The 19,578-nt window shown below is 33.1% G+C and overlaps 1 protein-coding gene and 1 long non-coding RNA gene across 4 annotated transcripts in view; one reads left to right on the forward strand and one right to left on the reverse strand.

The window, feature by feature from the left end:
• Positions 1–3,000: 3,000 nt before the first annotated feature.
• LOC114324797 (uncharacterized) overlaps positions 3,001–19,578 on the reverse strand; it is a 31,343-nt gene continuing 14,765 nt past the window's right edge. For 2 of the 3 annotated variants that reach the window (XM_028272645.2, XM_028272646.2), the window contains exons 3-4: positions 17,482–17,638; positions 3,001–6,042 (exon numbers count right to left, since the gene is read on the reverse strand). In XM_028272645.2, coding sequence (XP_028128446.2) covers positions 5,456–6,042; positions 17,482–17,638 — 744 coding nt within the window. In that variant the 3' untranslated portion in view covers positions 3,001–5,455. The remainder of the gene's footprint in view (positions 6,043–17,481; positions 17,639–19,578) is intronic. The other variant, XM_050655457.1, reaches the window with a different exon arrangement.
• LOC126887739 (uncharacterized) lies at positions 10,913–17,264 on the forward strand. Its single transcript, XR_007699178.1, has 3 exons — positions 10,913–11,401; positions 11,555–16,660; positions 16,792–17,264. It is a non-coding gene; the product is annotated as an uncharacterized LOC126887739 (long non-coding RNA).

The following is a 19,578-nucleotide window of genomic DNA, read 5'->3' on the forward strand; positions in this document are numbered from 1 at the left end:
CGTTGTCAAAATACAAAATGTTTTATTATTTTCTTTATTAAAGATTATTATTTATTTAAATATTATTTAATTTATTATTTATTTTTTTATTATTATTATTTATTCATATTATTACCTGTAAATATTTCTTCTGATTGTAATTGTAAAGGATAGAAAAATTACCATTTATTTTATTTTCTTTTAGAAACAGCTGAGAGAAGTGGTCTACAAAAAACCAGGAAGGAAATGGAATAATATGTGGCTATGAAAGGCAAAAGAAAGGTTTACAAAGCAAATGTGACACATTTTTTTATAGGAATATCAGTAAATTACATTAAAAAAATGTATGAAAAGATTTTTTGCAATAAAAATGTTTATATTTATCAAGGATGTATTATTTGGTATGGCTACATATCGTCAGTGATGTGACAATACCTCCTATCTGTTTTTTCATGAGATTTGTAAGATAGACTAAAAACTTGTTTGGGCCACCTCCTGTTTTCATATATGTTTTGATTTGTTTTGCAGTAAATTTAACTATCTATTTACTACAAAACAAGTCAGAACTTACATATGAAAACAGGAGGTGACCTTAAAAAATGTTTTTCGTCTCCTGCAAACCTCATGAAAAAAGATATAGGAGGTATTGTCACATCACTGACGATATATTTCAGAGAATGTCTAAAAAATATACTGTGAATGTTCAAAGAACGTTCGTAGACATTCATGGAATGTTCCAACAAGACATTTAGTCTAAAAAATATACTGTGAATGTCCAAAGAACATTCATGGAATGTTCCAACATTCATGGAATGTCCCAACAAGACATTCAGTCTAAAAAATATACTGTAAATGTCCAAAGAACATTCGTATACATTCATGGAATGTTCCAACAAGACATTCAGTCTAAAACATATACTGTGAATGTCCAAAGAACATTCGTAGACATTCATGGAATGTTCCAACAGAACATTCTAAGAATATTTAAAATGCTGACACAGCACTTTCCTGGGACTTTCCAGGAACATTCGTGTGCATTTGGGGACATTCCAGGAATGTTTTGAATGTCCTGTGAGTACATTCTAGGAACATTCCTGGAATGTTTTGTGTTATTAGGGATGAAGTGAAAACAGAAATAAAAGAAAAGAAGAAATTATGGAAAGAATACATACAAGACAAAACACAACAAAAATATGAAAATTATTAGAGACAAAGAACAAAAGTTAAAGAGATAGTTAAGAAAGAGAAAAAGAAAAGTTGGGAAAAATTCGGAGAAAAAATGGAAGAAAACAGCACAGAAAACTTAAAATTATTTTATAGAACACTGAAAACCCTAAGAAGCAACAAAGAAACGAAACTGAAACAAATAATGAACAAGGAAGGACCAATAATAAATGACGATAAGACAATAATGGAAAGATGGAGGGAACATTTCCAGCTGATACTGAATGGAAATCAAGCGAATACAATGGAGAAGGAAAGCCACATAAAGAGAGTATCCATGAGAAACACGGAAAATTCAGAAACTATAGAAAAAGGAGAACTGGAAGAAGCAATGAGAAAGATAAAGATTGGAAAAGCACCAGGAAGCGATGAAGTAGCACCAGAAATGATGAAATATGTAAGAGTAAAAGCAAAAGAAAAATTGTTATACATATAACCTAATATGGAAGAGAAAAGTAATACCAAGAGAATGGACAAATGCAGTAATTATACCTATATACAAGAAAGGAAACACAAGAGACTGTAAGAACTATAGAGGTATGTCACTACTATGTGTAATAGCAAAAATATACGAAACCATAATAGAAAGGAAAATCAGAAAAGAAATAGAACATAAATTAGAGGACGTACAAAGTGGATTCAGGAAAGGACACAACACACAAGACCATATATTCACCATGCAACAAGTAATAGAAAAAGCATTAAAGAAAAATAGAAAAATATATCTGAGCTTTATAGACATGGAAAAAGCATTCGACTCAGTCAAAAGAAAAGATATATGGGAAAGCCTAAAGAAGAAGCAAGTAAATGAAGAACTGATAGAAGCAACAAAGAGTATATACATGAAAACAACAAATACAGTAAGAATGTTAAATATACAGTCAGAACCATTTTAAAAAACTCAAGGAGTTAGACAAGGGAGAAGTCTCAGCCCAGTGCTGCTCATAAATATAATAGATGAGATAGTGAAAGAATGTAAGAAAACTTTCAAGAAATACTGCATCGGTTGGAACAGAATGCAAATGATAAACGCTGAGATGTGTATATTTGTAGACGACATCTGAAAACTGAAATACAACTTAGAGAAATGGAACCTAGAAGCAAGCAAATACAACTTAAACGTAAACAAAGAGAAGACGCAGATAATGAAAATATTAAGGAAACAAGGGATGGAAGATCAAATAGAAGTAATGATAGACCAACAAAAAATAATACAGACAAATTCATACAAATATTTAGGAACAGTAATCAACAACAAAAACGATCTTAACAATAGAATGGAAAAAAACAGGAAAACTATTCCAATCACTAAATAGAGGATTCCTTAATAACAAAGAAATATCAACAGAGACCAAGATGAGAATATACAAAACAATATATAGACCTACGGTGATATATGGAGCAGAAAATTGGATATTAAACAAAAAACATCAGAACAGAATTCAGGCAGTAGAGTTGAAATACCTCAGAAGAACGATCGGAGTAAAAAGAACTGATAGAATCAGTTGCCCCTGAAAATTACACGGTATCGCCGAATTTCCCGTTCATTTACTGGGCTATTAATAACTCCATCAGCTTGTCGTGTTTTACTGTATCGAACGCTTTATGGTAATCAATGAAACATGCATAAATATTGCAATTTACGTCTCTACATCGTTGAAATAGCACTTGTATACTAAATAGAGCCTCTCTTGTACTTACTGTATTCTGGAAACCGAACTGTGTACAGCTGATTTTTTCTTCGCACAGTCTATATATCCTTTGATGTATAATTTTTAGAAATAATTTTGAAATATGTATATGTATAATAAATATATTATATTAATGTATAATTTAAAATAACTGTGCAAAAATTTAAAATTTCTGTTTGAGTGTAGGGTTACGAATAGTAGGTGATTTAGTGGGTACAGTATGCGGCAAAATAAATAGTACTGAAATGAATATTGAAATGTTTATGATTATTTATATATCTATAATACATGATATAGCCTTCAAACACTATTCGCGACGACGCGCTACGTTCCCGATAAAACAGATGTTAAAGATACCCTCTGGCACAAAAAATCTTCTATTCCCAATTCCGGACCGTCAAACGGTGCTTCAGCATTCCCCCTATGTACGCATCAAGTGGCGTTAGGTCTGGTGAGTGGCGATCTCCCAAAATGGTCGCGCAGTATTCGAAGAGACTAATTCTGTCTAAATCCTGACCCACTACTTTGTGCCGTGTAATTTGGGTTGCCTATATGAATCGGCGAAATGGGCATATAAATAATAAAGTTATGCTGTATTAACCACTTTAAAAATTCACATTGTAACGCATGAATGAATCAAATATGTAGTACCTTTTTGTAGATGTATTTAAAAATGAAACTGAAAAGTAATTACTATAAAGCGTGATATATGTACCTATACTGTGGCTATATGCTTGACTAAAATAAAACAACGATTAGATATAAAAAAATCACGCATTTTATTAAATTTGGGAAAGTTTTTGGGTAATTTTTTTCTTAATCATCCACACTTTTTGCACATTTTAAATTTTTAACTTGGTATCAGAGCTGATGGGCAGTATTTCAAAACTTAAATACTTTTTGTAAGTATGTATCTAAAACTTTGGACTTGAGAGTAAGTATTTAAATGCCAAGTATTTAAATACTCTAGAATTATAAATAAGTACTTGGTATTTAAATGATCTAAGTCTAAAGTATTTAAACACCTACAAATAAGTCTTTAAATTTTGAAATACGCCCCATTAGCTCCGATACCAAGTCAAAAATATGAAATGTAGAAATGTACAAAAAGCATGAATGATTAATAGATAAAAATTTACCCAAAAACTTGGGTACATTTTTAGTAAGAATTTAAGGTATTTAAATACGTTTCAACATCGGTATTTTTGTATTTATGATGCTTTCCCAAATTTACTAAAATTTGTGATTTTTTATATCTAATTGTTTTATTTAAGTCACGAATAAATCCCCACAGTTAAAGGTAATACCTACAGATCACTCTTAATAGTAATAACTTTTCAGTTGCATGTTTAAATACATCTACAAAAAAGGTAGGTACTACATATTTGATGTGAATTTTTAAAGTGGTTAATATACAGCAAAACTTTATTATTTATATGCCCATTTCGCCGATTCAAGTTCATATAGCCAACCCAAATTATACGGCACAAAGTAGTGGGTCAGGATTTAGAATCAAGTGTAAAGAGACTAAATGACCGTGTGACAGGTTGCCCCGTCCTGCTGAAACCATTGTTGATAAGCTTGGACCGTTTTCGCAACCCTTTCCGTGAGACCGAAAATAGTACTTCACGATAAAAAAATTTTCTGCAAAACTAAGAACTATTCTAAAGCACCTAAAGGCGGGTATACATAATATGCGCTCTGCTCGGTGTGCGAGCCGCTCGCGCGCAGCATATTTGTTAGATTAGTATGTGTTTTCAAGTGGCACACAAACGGCTCGCACACGGCGCACCACGATCTAACTTCTGTCGGCTTTTCAACAAATGCTTTGATGGTTCGCAATACGTATTTGGACGGGTTTGCGAGTGGTTTGTTGGTTTTGGGGCACCTGAGTTGAATATTTGTTAGTAATGGAGTGTTAGGAAGGAAATATCAAACTTATTGATGTTTAGCGTGGAAAGTGAAAATGAGATGATGACATTGAATATATTTAAACATGTTAGCTTGCAACCCCCAACTTGTAGCCAACTTGCAACCATCTTGCAACCAATTTGCAACCAACTTGCAACCAATTTGCAACCAATTTGCAACCAGTTTTCAACCAATTTGCAACCAGTTTGCAACCAACTTGCAACTAACTTGCAACCAACTTGCAACCAACTTGCAACTCAACTTTAAACCAATCAGAATGAAACCAAACACTTCTCGATGAGAATAGGAGAAGCTACTCCCGACGTCGGCCGATATCGGATCTGCTCTGATCGGAGAAAAACGTATCCAATGTAGGCACCCACATTTAATACTAATTATCTACAATTACTAAATGTTCGTAAGTTTCCTCTGGATCGAGGAAGGTTCGTCAAAATGAAAAATTTTAACGAACATTAACCGCGCCACGAACGCGCGGCGCTCACACGGCGCGGAGTTCGCGGCGCAGATATGTATTTCCGCCTTAACATTAACATGACAATCACTACGTTATAACGACGTTCGGAAACCACAAACAGTACGTTTCGGCGCATTATACATACAAATTTGAGGGATCCACATTTCAGTACTGTTTATTTTGCCCCAAACCGTAAATCGATAGGTATCACCAATGAGTCAGTCTCTCGTGGTATTTCATTTGGACTTTTAACAGGAATATCGTCTTCTGAACTATCTGGTTTGGAGAATCCATCTTTTGATACTGGTGGAGGAGTCGTTGGTTTTTCATTTGGACTTTTAACAGGAATATCGTCTTCTGAAGTATCTGGATTAGTTTCTGGTTTGGAGAATCCATCTTTTGATACTGGTGGAGGAGTCGTTGGTTTTTCATTTGGACTTTTAACAGGAATATCGTCTTCTGAAGTATCTAGATTAGTTTCTGGTTTGTAGAATCCATCTTTTGATACTCGTGGAGGAGTCGTTGGTTTTTCATTTGGACTCTTAACAGGAATATCTTCATCTGAAGTATCTGGTTTAGTTTTTGGTTTGTTTGTTTCTTTTGATACTGGTGGAAGAGTCGTTGGTTTTTTATTTGGACTCTTAACAGGAATATCGTCTTCTGAAGTATCTGGTTTAGTTTCTGGGTCGTAGAATCCATATTTTTGTCGAGAAAACTTAAAGCTCTGTTTGAACCAAACGTTAGTTATTCCGGCTTCTCCTACTAAAAATAAAAACAAAGGATATACAGGGTGATCAACTTCTGTGACAAAGTTCAATATATCTGTTATTATACAATATATGAAAAAAAGTTATTAATCAAAGTTATAGACACCTTTAATATACACATTTTAAAATTAGTGAGAAATATACAGGGTCCTCCATAACACGGTGCCAAACCAAAGTTATGTTTTTTTTTAATGGAACACTCTGTATTTTATTCAAAATCTGGTTTCTCTACATTTTTCTGATTCTAGAGATATAACACTTGTCTAGGGTTATACTGAGTGTTTCAAAGTTACGAGCACTTTTATTAAAAAATCATACTGATTTGATCGCTCTGTATGTTTCTAACGGTGTAATATGAACTTATTTTTTTAATTTTTGACTGTCAATATTAAAGTAGTTTTGCAACAATGTAAATTTTTTTATAACTACACAAATTGTATACAGGGTAAGTCAAAATGTAAATACAAGATTTTCTTCATAATTTTAAATGGAACAACCTGTATTTTATATTATTATCGAAAAGTTCTATAACTATACTTACATATCTTTAAAATATTCCCTATACCTAAAGTTATTAGTTTTCGAGATATTTTAGTTTTATTGTTGATAACAACATGTATTACTTAGTTATTAATAACAATAATTTAATTTATTAAAATTTATTAAAAAAACTAAATTAAATAAAAAAAATATTCAACGTACGTCTTATGTTATAAAAGGTGTAAAAAATGACCTCCCATAATGTCTACACAAGCCTGGAGACGAGTTTCGAAAGACCTACTGATATTTGTAAGCATTTGTTGTGTGACTCTTTGAAAGGCGTTTTGAATCCTTATTTTCATATCGAAAACTATTGTTGAAGGTGTCCTATACACTACGTCTTTAATATAACCCCAAAAAAGAAGTCAACTTCGTTTAATTCTGGTGATCTGGGTGGCCAGTGAACTGGCCCATCTGTTCCTATCCATCTTTCAGGAAATAGTTTATCGAGTTCACCGTTGACAAGTACATTGTGGTGAGCAAGGGCTCCGTCGTGAAGGTACCACATATGTTGGCGGATGTTTAATGGTACATTTTCAAGTAGAATAGGTAAATGATTCACTATAAAATTTAAATAAACCTCACCATTTACCGATTCCTCAAAGAAAAAAGGACCTATAACGTAATTGCCTATGATTCCACCCCAAACATTTAAGGACCATCTCGTTTGACTATGTGTCTGAGCACAGTACGGATTGGTTGTGGAATAATAATGAAAATTGTGTCTGTTTACACTACCACTTTTGTGGAATGTTGCCCCGTCTCAAAAAAAAAGAACAATTTTAAAAAAATCTCTCTGTGTAACTATTTGTTGTTGTGACCATTGACAAAATTGTACTCTTCGTTCGAAATCATCCTCAACAAGTTCCTGATGTAATTGTATATGATATAGGTGCATTTTGTTTTTCTTGAGTATGTTTTGGATAGATCCATAACTTATCTTTTGCTCTCTTGTAATATTTTGAGTACTTGTATGAGGATTTTCTGTAACAGGCAGTAAAACATTTAATTCATTTTCATCCGTAATAATGATTTTTGTTTTTACCTTTGCTTCATAAAGAGAACCAGTACGATTAAACCTGTCTAATAAGTTGTCAAATGCTCTCTTATTTGGTTGTTGACGCTATGGACACCGTTCCTTTTAAATTCTTGTGGTAAATAATGAGTTTTTGAAACACTCTCCTAAAATCCATATCATGTCTGTCATTTCTTCACGACTAAAATTCATTGTTAGGTAACAATTATAACAATATGGCAAACAATTATAATCAATAACAAAAATAAAAACGTACAGATAATTAAAATCTTACATCTGACAGTTCTTGTCTCAATTATTTCAAAGCCACCTTAAACAAGAACTTGCAGCAATTTAAAGTTCCCATTTCTTCGCGGAAAATTAATATAATTTTGTTGTAAATATAAATTTATGGTTATTGTATAGAATTTACCATAAACTTGAAGAAAAAAATTAAATGCAGTCTAATTTTAATTATGATTAACAAACTCATTGGAGGTTTCTAATATGAAGGGTAATTAATTTACTGCAATAAACGTATCTGTGAGTTATCAACAATAAAACTAAAATATCTCGAAAACTAATAACTTTAGGTATAGGGAATATTTAAAAGATATGCAAGTATAATGAAAGAACTTTTCGATGATAATATAAAATACAGGGTGTTTCATTTAAAAATATGGAGAAAATCTGTTATTTGCATTTTGACTTACCCTGTATACAATTTGTGTAGTGATAAAAAATTGTACGTTGTTGCAAAATTACTTTAATATTGACAGTCAACAGCAGTAAAAAAATAAGTTTATATTATACTGTTAGAATCATACAGGGCGATCAAATCAGTATGATTTTTTGATAAAAGTGCTCATAACTTTGAAACACTCAGTACAACCCTAGACAAGTGGTATATGTTTTTAATCAGAAGAATGTATAGAAACCAGATTTTGAATAAAATACAGGGTGTTCCATTTAAAAAAACATAACTTTGGTTTGGCACCGTGTTATGGAGGACCCTGCATATTTCTCACTAATTTTAAAACGTGTACATTAAAGGTTACTATAACTTTTATTAACAACTTTTTTTGATATATTTTATAATAACAGACATATTGGACTTTGTCACAGAAGTTGATCACTCTGATTATTATTTGAGTTGATTATTATTTATTAGATTATTAAGAATCAAGATCTACAGATCTACAGTACTATGGCAAGATATTGAAAAACAGAATTGAAAATAAATATAGTCAATTGAAGGCAGAAGATCAAGCAGGTTTTAGGGCGGGAAGATCAACCATAGACCACACCTGTTTACACTAACCCAAATTATAGAGAAAAATTAGCGTATAACCAAGAAACCCATATATTGTACGTTGACTTAAAGAAAGAAAGCCTACGATAGCGTCCCCTTAAGCAAACTCTGAAGGCTCTACAAGGCTCCAACATCAATGTTGAATTATTAAAAGCCGTAAATTCATTCTACAATAATAGCAAATCGAAATGGGACATACCTTAACAGCAAAGGTCTAAAACAAGGGTGCTGTCTCTCACCAATGTTGTTCAAAATATACTTAGAGCGGACGCTAGCGACTTGGAAACAGAAACAGGGTATACCTCTAAATCAGTGATTGTCAACCTCTGGGGCGCGCCCCCCTAGGGGGGCGCGCTTTTAGCAATGGGGGGCGTGAGCATATAAAAATGCACACCAACAACATTACCTAATTTACTAAAATCAAAGCAAAACAAAATTCTGACAAAATAAAAAATAAAATACACATGAACACTAATGAGGAGTTATAATCACAAAGAGCGCACTCAATACTAAAAAGTAAGATTTTACTGTTTTTTGTCAAAATACTCAAGGTACAATATTATTGCATAGATATATTGTTATTGTACGAGGGGGGCGCGGTGAAAATAAATATGGAAAATTGGGTCGCAAAGGGTAAAAGGTTGAGAAACACTGCTCTAAATGATAATACAACATTATAATACACTATCATTTGCAGACCACCAAATTATTATATTACAAGATATAGACGATATATAATATACGCAAACCTGTAAAGGAATACATTATGTATTTGGGCTCTAGAAGTAAACGTAGAAAAAACAGAATACATGCGTATTGGGGGAACACACAAATAGTCAAACAATCAAACACGCAAGTGTGTACAAATACTTGAGAATGAAAATAACACAGGATGGAACACTCGATACAGTAATACTTGATAAAAATATGAAGGAAAGAAGGGCAATATCAATGTTGACCGCAGTCATATGGGACAAAGCAATAAATAAACAACAAAAACAAAAAGAGAATATTTGACACTGTAGTAAAGAGCATAATAATATACCTACTTATAGCTGCGAAATATGGCCATTGAAAGAACGAATCAAACAAAAATTAAGAGCCACAGAGGTGGATTACTGGAGAAAAGCGGCGGGAAAGTCGAGTCGAGACAGCCCTAATAGCACACGACGTCCTTTGGACGTCCAAAATAGGTCCATTTTTGGTCCTTACGTCCATGGACTATAAACGGACGTCCTTTGGACGTCCCATTTTGGACGTCCTTCGGAAGGAATAAATATGGACGTCCTTTGGACGTCCGACGTTGGACGTCCTTCGGACGGAATAAATATGGACCTCCTTTGGACGTCCGACATTGAACGTCCTTTGGACGTCCATACTGGACGAAATACGGACGTTTTATGAACGCGTATATATTATATTGGACACATTATACCAATTACGGGATCAAATAGCAAAATAATTCAATAAAATATTAACTTACGCGTTAACTTTACGTTAATGAAATACAGTCAAACCTGTCAGTAACGGCCACTAAAATGAAAGAACTATTGGCCGATATAGAAAGGTGGCCGTTATTGCCAGTTTTTGTAGTCTAGATATACAGTAAAACTTGTGTTACTGGCCACCTGATAAAATCGGCCACCTGTACTAACGGCCAGTTTAAATATTCCCCAAACCAATTATATCTAGACTACAAAAACTGGCAATACCGGTCACCTTTCTATATCGGCCAATAGCTTTTTCATTTTTAGTGGCCGTTACTGACAGGTTTTACTGTAATTGGTTTGGGGAATTTTTAAACTGACCGTTAGTACAGGTGGCCGGTGTTTGCAGGGGGCCGGTAACACAGGTTTTACTGTAGTTTAAATCGAAAAGATTAAATCTTAATTCAAAATTGTTTATACAATTATTACAATTATAAACAAACTATATAGTTTAATATCCAAAAAATGTTTTTGATTTTATGTAATGTAATGAAAATCTTATTTGTAAATTATTGGTTACAATGTTTAACAATAGGAAATATTCAAGAATAAATAAAATAAAAGTTTAATCCTAACAACACAAAACATTCCAGGAATGTAGGTACTACCGTTCTATTCCGTGAACATCTATCTGATTAAATTATGGGTGGAAAGTTACCACAAGATATTCTATGAACATAGTACAATGTCTTCCTGGAGGGGTAAAATTTTCCATTACAAGATTTTAAGAGAGGCCATTTATTGTACTGTTCAATTTGCGTTCATTTTCAAATTTGCCGCGCGAGTATCTATGTAGCGTCTCGTGGTCATTGGTCATCACATTTCATTTTCATAACATAACCGATAACCTAAAAATTTAGTAAAAAAGTAAAAATTTTGATTGGAAAAAAATGCATCGATAAGGGGGTGTGGGAAATGGAAATTAGTGGCTTTTTTGCTGTACTGTCTGCTAATAGTTTTTGCTCTGGGCACTGGCTAGATCTCTTGTTTAAACAATTTTGTAAGTATTATAAAATCCGTTTTCAATTTTCTTTATTCTTTATGAAACGAATCATTTATACATGCATATTATTACCTGTAAATAGGTACCTATTTCTTTTGATTTTTAATTGTAAAGAATAGAAAAATTACAGTTCATTTTAATTTTTTTTAGAATCAGCTGAAAGTGGCCTACAAAAAAAAACCAAGAAGGAAATGTATAGCCTTGTGGCTATGAAAGGCAAAAGAGAGATATAAAAAGTGTATTGGCTAGTTGGAAGAAAGTCCACATTGTCCATGCATAATAAGTTATTACATTATCAACAAATATCAAGAAGATAGCAGGGTCACGAGCATCAACTTCATGAGTTCAAGAATATCGAGGAAATCCAGCTCCTCGATACTACTGGGCAAACTAGAAGATTGAAGAAGACAAATCCTTTTGAACTAGTTTGAGTGATAGGTGATAGTGAAAAACGGAGCATAGTGCTTGTGTGCTGTGCCTGTGTATGTTAGAATAGTGCACGATCTTGTTAGATTAGATAAGAGACGCTATGGGGTAAGCTCTTCATTTTAAGAAACAGTAGTAATTTAGGCTAAATTAAAATTGCTCATTGGTCAGTTATGACCAGATTGTTTTTTTATGTTTGGCAAAAAGGACTTAAGTCAGAATTGCACATTGATAATGTTTTGATGATTTCTGGACCAGAAAAAAACTGTTGTAGATGTAAACTGTATGTACAGTAGAATCTACTACAGTACTGTAGAAATCATCAAAACATTATCGATGTGCAATTCTGACTTAAGCCCTTTTTCCCAAACATCAGAGAATTGTAATGTACAATAATTCTCCTATCTGCTTTTTCATGAATTTTGTAGGAGACGAAAAACCATTTTTAGGATCATCTGCTGTCACATGTTTTGTAGTAAATAGATAGTTGAATTTACTACAAAACATGTCAAAAAATATATGAAAACAGGAGGTGACTATAAAAAAAGTTTTTAGTCTCTCTTACAAAACTCATGAAAAAACAAATCGGAGGTATGTCACATCAGTGACTAAGAATGTCTAAAAAATATACTTTGATGTCCCAAGAACCAAATATAACCTACAGTCCATCTAATTTACTTACTGTTGCAGGTCATTATCTACGCCAGAGATCTAAGTTGACATAGTTGCCAAAGTATAAAAAGATCCTGAATCCATTTTAAATCAAAAATGTCACATAATTATTGTAAACGTGGATTATACAACAAAACAAATTAATATTCAATGTAAATAAGTAAAAACTTAAGAAATAGAGAACAAGAATTAAGTTATAATCTTTTAAGATTTGCAGTGCAAGAGTTTTTGCACTGCATTGTTAATAATTAAAAAACGGCTCCGAACTCTTGGCAAAAAGCCGGTAGGTTTCTTTGTATAAGTATGTCTACAATAACAACTAAAAAAATTGTGTCAGATACCTCGATTATTCCAAGTCGTTATAAAATTAGGTGAAATTTATATTTTTATAGTAGAGGATCTTTTTATAGTAAAGTAAATAATAAAAACAGTAAATATAATAAATAAAACAGATACTTATAGTAAAGAATATAAACAAATATGAAGTGTCATCACCGTAACTGTCAAATAAATGTTACCAATTTATTCTAAAATGTCACCTTCGTTCGATTACAGTTACAGTGTGATCCGAACAAATCTGCTTCATAAAAACGCTTTATAATCCATTTATACAAATTAAATGAAACATATTATTGTGTATTTCTTTAGGTTAACATTAATAGAAATCTTCAAATATTATTTCTACGCGTATATAATAAAATATGTCTAGTGGCTGTAATTCCAGTGTACTCGGCAAAGTGATTCTAAAAAAGAACACACCTACCGCCTAAATATTTCGTGTTGGTATCATGCAACCTCACAGGCTACGACGCGGATGACGCGCAACAGTTAGTAAATTAGACGAAGTATGTAGATATATACAGGCTGTAACAAAAATACAGGTCATAAATTTAATCACATATTCTGGGACCAAAAATAGTTTGATTGGACCTAACTTACCTTAGTACAAATGTGCACACAAGAAAAGTTACAGCCCTTTGAAGTTATATATATATATAATAGCACCAAGGGTCTTAGAGGCCCATGGCTTGAAAAGTTTGTTTTTTTTCTTCATTTTCACGTTTTTTTATGTACTGAGATCTTCTCTGGCTTGATATGTGATTTTTCTCCATTCCTTCCTGTTATTCATTTTTCTTTTCTGACCCTGTAGCACCATTCTTTCCAAATCTTTTTCGACCTCTTGCTTCCATCTATTTTTCGGCCTTCCTCTTCTCTTTCTTGAAGCTGTAGTGTAGTTTAGTACCATTTTTGGAGTCCTCGTGTTTGGCATCCTTTCAATGTGACCTCGCCATCTAAGTCTCTGTGCCTTTATCATTCATTTGAAGTTACAAGATGAAGTGATTTTTTCCAATATATCGAAAACTATTAGAGATTTTTTATTGAAAATGGACATGTGGCATTATTATGGCAGCAGTATCTTACGAAAAAACTATAGTAAAATTTGGACACCCCATAAAAATTTTATGGGGGTTTTGTTCCTTTAAACCCCCCCAAACTTTTGTGCACGTTTCAATTTAATTATTATTGTAGTACCATTTAAACACAACGTTTTAAAAACTTTTTTGCCTCTTATTGCTTTTTCGAAAAGTCAATTTTTATCGAAATATTTTGAATATTTGTCAAATCCACCACATATTTGTATATGGTTAAGTACGATTATGGAGACTTGGTAATAATATGCAGACTTATTTATGCTTTACATTTTTAGGGATATTTTGAACCATATTAAAAAAGAAGCCAGATCTCGATAAAATGTGCCTTATCGAAAAAATACAAAGAGGCAAAAAAGTTTTAAAAACATTCTGTTTAACTAATGGTACCTCAGTAATAGTTTAATTGGAACGTACACAAACATTTGGGGGGTTTAAAGGAACAAAACCCCCATAAAATTTTTATGTAAACATGTTAAAAAAGAAGTCGCAACTCGATAAAAACTGCCTTATCTGAAAAATACTAAGAAACAAAAATATTGAATTTAACTAATGGTACCACAATAATAAAATTGAATTGGAACATACACAAAAGTTTGGGAGGATCTAAGGGATCAAAACCCCCATAAAATTTTTATGGGGTGCACAAATTTCACCATAATTTTTCTTTAAGATATTCCTGCCATAATACTGCCACATGTCCATTTTCAATAAAAAATCGCTAATAGTTTTCGATATAATCGAAAAAATCGATTTTCATTTTGTAATTTCAAAGGGCTGTAACTTTTTTTATGTGCATATTTGTACTAAGGTAAGTTAGGTTCATTCAAACTATTTTTGGTCCCAGAATATGTGATTTAATTTATGACGTGTATTTTTGTTACACCCTGTATATACAGCCGATTACGCACCACCTTAAAAATTGGGCATTTTTGATGTCTCGAATTTCCTAAACCTGTTGTTGTATCTAAGTGATTTTTTTATAATATTCTAGCCTAGGCCCTAGGCTATAGGTTAAGTACCTCCTTATGCTTGTCATGCACGGGGAGCTATACTCTAATATATATTATATCACATCGCACTCTATAGTAATGAGTGAGCCTGCACATATGGAACCATTTGTTTTCTGTCTGCAGGCTCACTCATTACTATAGAGAGCGATATGATATAATGTACATATATTACAGCATAGCTCCCTGTGCATGACAAGCTTAAGGAGGTAACCTATAGCCTAGGCCAGCAGTTCTCAACCACCGTGTCGCGACACACTGGTGTGCCGGAAGAACCTATCAGGTGTGTTGCGAGATTTACGAATACGATATTTTTATTTATATTTTTTTACTTGTTATAATATACCAATCATGCATTCAACCATTTTTTTAACTATTAGGTATATACCACGTTATACCAATCAATAAAGTGCCAATCCGTAATTGTTTCCTCTCTACAGTTGGAAAAATGAAAGAATACCCATGAACGATCACATCAATCACTTATTTTGTATTTGCTGTCTTTTTCTATAAATAACAAACGTTTGTTGTAGAAAAAGATAGCAAATACAAAATAAGTGATTGATGTGATCGTTCATGGGTATTCTTTCATTTTTCCGACTGTAACTGTTTTTAATATACAGTACGTAAATCGTTCTGCTGAACATAGGGATTATACATTGAGATCATTGTGGCAACTGCGCCAACCTGTGTTAGGTGAAACTTCTGTTCGAGTACGAGTTTCTGGTGCAATAGAGCTGTTAGAACGAATAGAATGAGTGATTTTGAATGCAAGGTAGTCTATAAATAAATCAAAAACAAAGATTTTGACTGATGAATTAATAATTTTACTTTAATTTTTAAAATATCTTTAAAAATTAATTTCCAAATTAAACAGACTCAGTTTTCCCATTAGGTCAAAAATAGTTCTACTACAATGTCATGTTTTGACGTTTATTTGTGTCACCCAAAATTAATTGTCAATTTTGAGGTTAATGCCCTAATGCTAACAACTATATACTATATTGTCATTGAGAGAGCGAAGTTGCCACAATTATCTTAATATAATACAATGTATGTATTTATGTATCTAAATATATACAATGTATGTTCCCTATGTCCAGCTGAACGATTTACGCACTGTATATCTTTTTAATATATTCATCTGTTCTTACCTACCACTAGCAAAAATTTGTACATATAAGGGTGTCGCAAATCTGTAAGGAGTACGTTAGTGCGTCGTTGAGTAAAAAAGGTTGAGAACCGCTGGCCTAGGCTATAATATTATAAAAAAATCACTTAGATGAAACAACAGGTTTAGGAAATACGAGACATAAAAAATACCCCATATTTAAGGTGGTGCGTTAATTTCTTGGAGAAGTGTATTGTAATTTAATGTAAATAATGTAATATCCAATAATTGTAATTTAATATAAGATGTAATATAAGTTCCTTAAAAAATATATTTTTTATTTCCCACGACATTAGATGGATGTTCGGCAGCAAGACATTGGACCAAACTGGGACGTCCTATGAAGGCCCAATTGACGTCCACCGAACGTCCCTTCGGATGTTAAGTGGACCTCCATTGGGCGTTTGGTAACGTGGCATTTGGACCAAAATTGGACGTCCTGTTAAGGTCCAATTCACGTCCCCTAGAACGTCCGGTTAAGGTCCAATTTACTTCCGATTAAGGTCCAATTTACGTCCGATTAAGGTCCCATTTACGTCCGATTAAGGTCCAATTTACGTCCTATTAAGGTCCAATTTACGTCCGATTAAGGTCCAATTTACGTCCGATTAAGGTCCAATTTACGTCCGATTAAGGTCCAATTTACGTCCGATTAAGGTCCCATTTACGTCCGATAAGGTCCAATTTACGTCCTATTAAAGTCCAATTTACGTCCGGTTAAGGTCCAATTTACGCCCGATTAAGGTCCCATTTACGTCTTATTAAGGTCCAATTTACGTCCTATTAAGGTCCAATTTACGTCCGATTAAGGTCCAATTTACGTCCGATTAAGGTCCAATTTATGTCCGATTAAGGTCCAATTTACGTCCGATTAAGGTCCAATTTATGTCCGATTAAGGTCCAATTTACGTCCGATTAAGGTCCAATTTACGTCCCCTAGGACGTCCGATCAAGGTCCAAATTATGTCCGATTAAGGTCCAATATACGTCCCCTCGGACCTTAGATGGACGTCCAATGGACGTTCGGTAGCGCGACATTTGGACCAAAATAGGACGTATAAAGGACGTTCCTCGGACGAAAACGGACGTCCAATGGACGTCCCTAAAGTCCGTGAAGGACGTCCAATGGACGTCCATTGGACGTCCTTGTGCTATTAGGGAGGGTTACAAATGAAAGAATTAGACACATGATGGGAATAAAACATGACATGGCGATTATCAGCATTGGAACCCAGACTAAAATACTGGCCACACCGTGTTAGCAGCAACTAAGTCAAAGTCACAACTTTCTATATCCAATTTCTTGGGAGGATCTCTTTTGCTTTTCTTATCTTCTTAACAATCTCTTTCTACTTTTTTAAGACTTACCTGGTTCATCAGGACCGCTACAGTATATTCTATCGTTATATGTGAGTCCAGTGATTTTAGGTATAACGTCGATAGATGGGAAAAATATGTTATATATAACCTGCGACGTACCATCGTTAAGTTCATTTAGTTCAGTTACTTTTTCCAGTTTTAGTGCCTAGAAAAAAATAATAAACCTGAATTAAAGAAGAGAAATGAATAATAACTTTAATATATTCACATCATAAAAACAGATACAGATTCAAAAATTTGAACGTATGGGGACATCCATAAACTACGTCGTTGAAAGGAGGGAGGGAGGGGGGCTTGCTTATTTCGACGAAATACGACAGGGAGGTGGGGGGGGGTATGAGTGCACATTCGACGTCGTTTAATATATTGGTATATTTAAATTTGTCGCTATTATTGTCTATAAATATAATTTTTTACTAGCTTTTACCAGCATTAAAGTATCAGATATTCATATAAAAACGTATAGTTTTTGAACTGAAATTGAAAATAAAACAAAACGTTTACAAATAAATACACCTTTGTTAAAATTAAAAAGAATTCTCTTATAGATACTTTTATCGTATACATTTCGTTTTTATCAGTCACAGCCTTAAAATAATATTAGGTAGCACTTTTGTACAGGACAACAAACAATAAGACATTGTTCTTTGGGTTTAAACAATCGCTTCTATATATACAGAACAACGTCTGGAAGCAAACAATATTAAATTGTTAATTCATTTATGTGCTGCATACTGTGTGTGAAAAAATAGTTCTGAAAGAATGAACGGAAATAAAATATTGTGTTCTATTTAGTTAGTAAGTCGTATTTATACTTAGAGAAGATTTATACACAAAATCTTGGTCCAATGCTATTTAAATGCATTCATTTTTTTCGAATACTCAGAAAACTAATAAAAATTTTTGAAAAATTTAAACGCAGATTGAGAGATTACATTATTACCGAGGGCCAAAAGTTTCTGAAAACATCTATAATGTTTATTTTAATAAGTTACAGGGATAAAAAAAGAGAATATTTAGTCTGATTTTTATGTTCAAAAATTTCATTCAAAAGAAACCTTTTGTTTATTCTAAGGGACTTTCAGCCCTTGGTAATAATGTAATCTTTCATTCTGCGTTTATATTTTTTTCAAATATATTTATTAGTTTTCTCAAGATTCGAAAAAAGAATGCATTTAAATAGCATTGGACCAAGATTTTGCGCCTATCCCCTTAATTCTTCTTGTTATGATACATTCGCAAATAAAGTTTCAAAGTTGATTAAAAAACCATTGAATTTTTTTAAATCACTGAAAGGGGGGTCGTGAACTGCAATGACGACATCGACATGGGGAGGGGGTTTATCTGTAAACGACGAATTACGAAGGAGGGGGGGAGGGTATTAAAAAGTTCAAAGTTTTTACGACGTAGTTTATGGATGCTCCCTATATGTGCAGGCATATATTATATTCTTCGATACCTACTTCTAGACTTCAAAAGAAAATTCCGGGACAAAGTCGCACTAATATAAATAGATAATTTGTATTGAACAGACCCATTAAATATTACGATAGTAAAGTGCGCGCTTTATAAGGTCGAAAATAAATTGTAAATAATAATTGTAAATATAAATTATATGATTAAAGTGTGAAACAGAAGAAGGAATAAGTGTGGAAGGTGCAGTCGTCAATAATTTGCGATATGCAGACGATACAGTACTCCTAGCTTCTAGTCGAGAAGATCTGCAAATACTACTTGATAGTGTCGTTGAGAGTTGTAGGGAGGAGGTCTTGGTCTGAACATACGGAAAACCAAAATATGTAAATAATACCAAACTTGAGCAAGTTGATAAAATCGTTTACCTTGGCCAGCAATTAAATTGTAACGCAGAAAGTCACGGCGAAATTAAATCTAGGATACAGCAGGTGAGAGCCGCTTTTAGAAGGATGTCCAAGGTATTATGTAACGGGCGATTCGAAATTGGGCCCAGGGTCAGGTAACAAACCGTTAATGTGTACGAAATTGGGCCCAGGACCAAAATTTCTATGCAAAGGTATATACGAAATTCGGTACAGATGATAAATACATAAAAAAACATTGTATTTT

The sequence above is a fragment of the Diabrotica virgifera genome, chromosome 7, assembly GCF_917563875.1.
Source record: "Diabrotica virgifera virgifera chromosome 7, PGI_DIABVI_V3a".
Taxonomy (NCBI): domain Eukaryota; kingdom Metazoa; phylum Arthropoda; class Insecta; order Coleoptera; family Chrysomelidae; genus Diabrotica; species Diabrotica virgifera.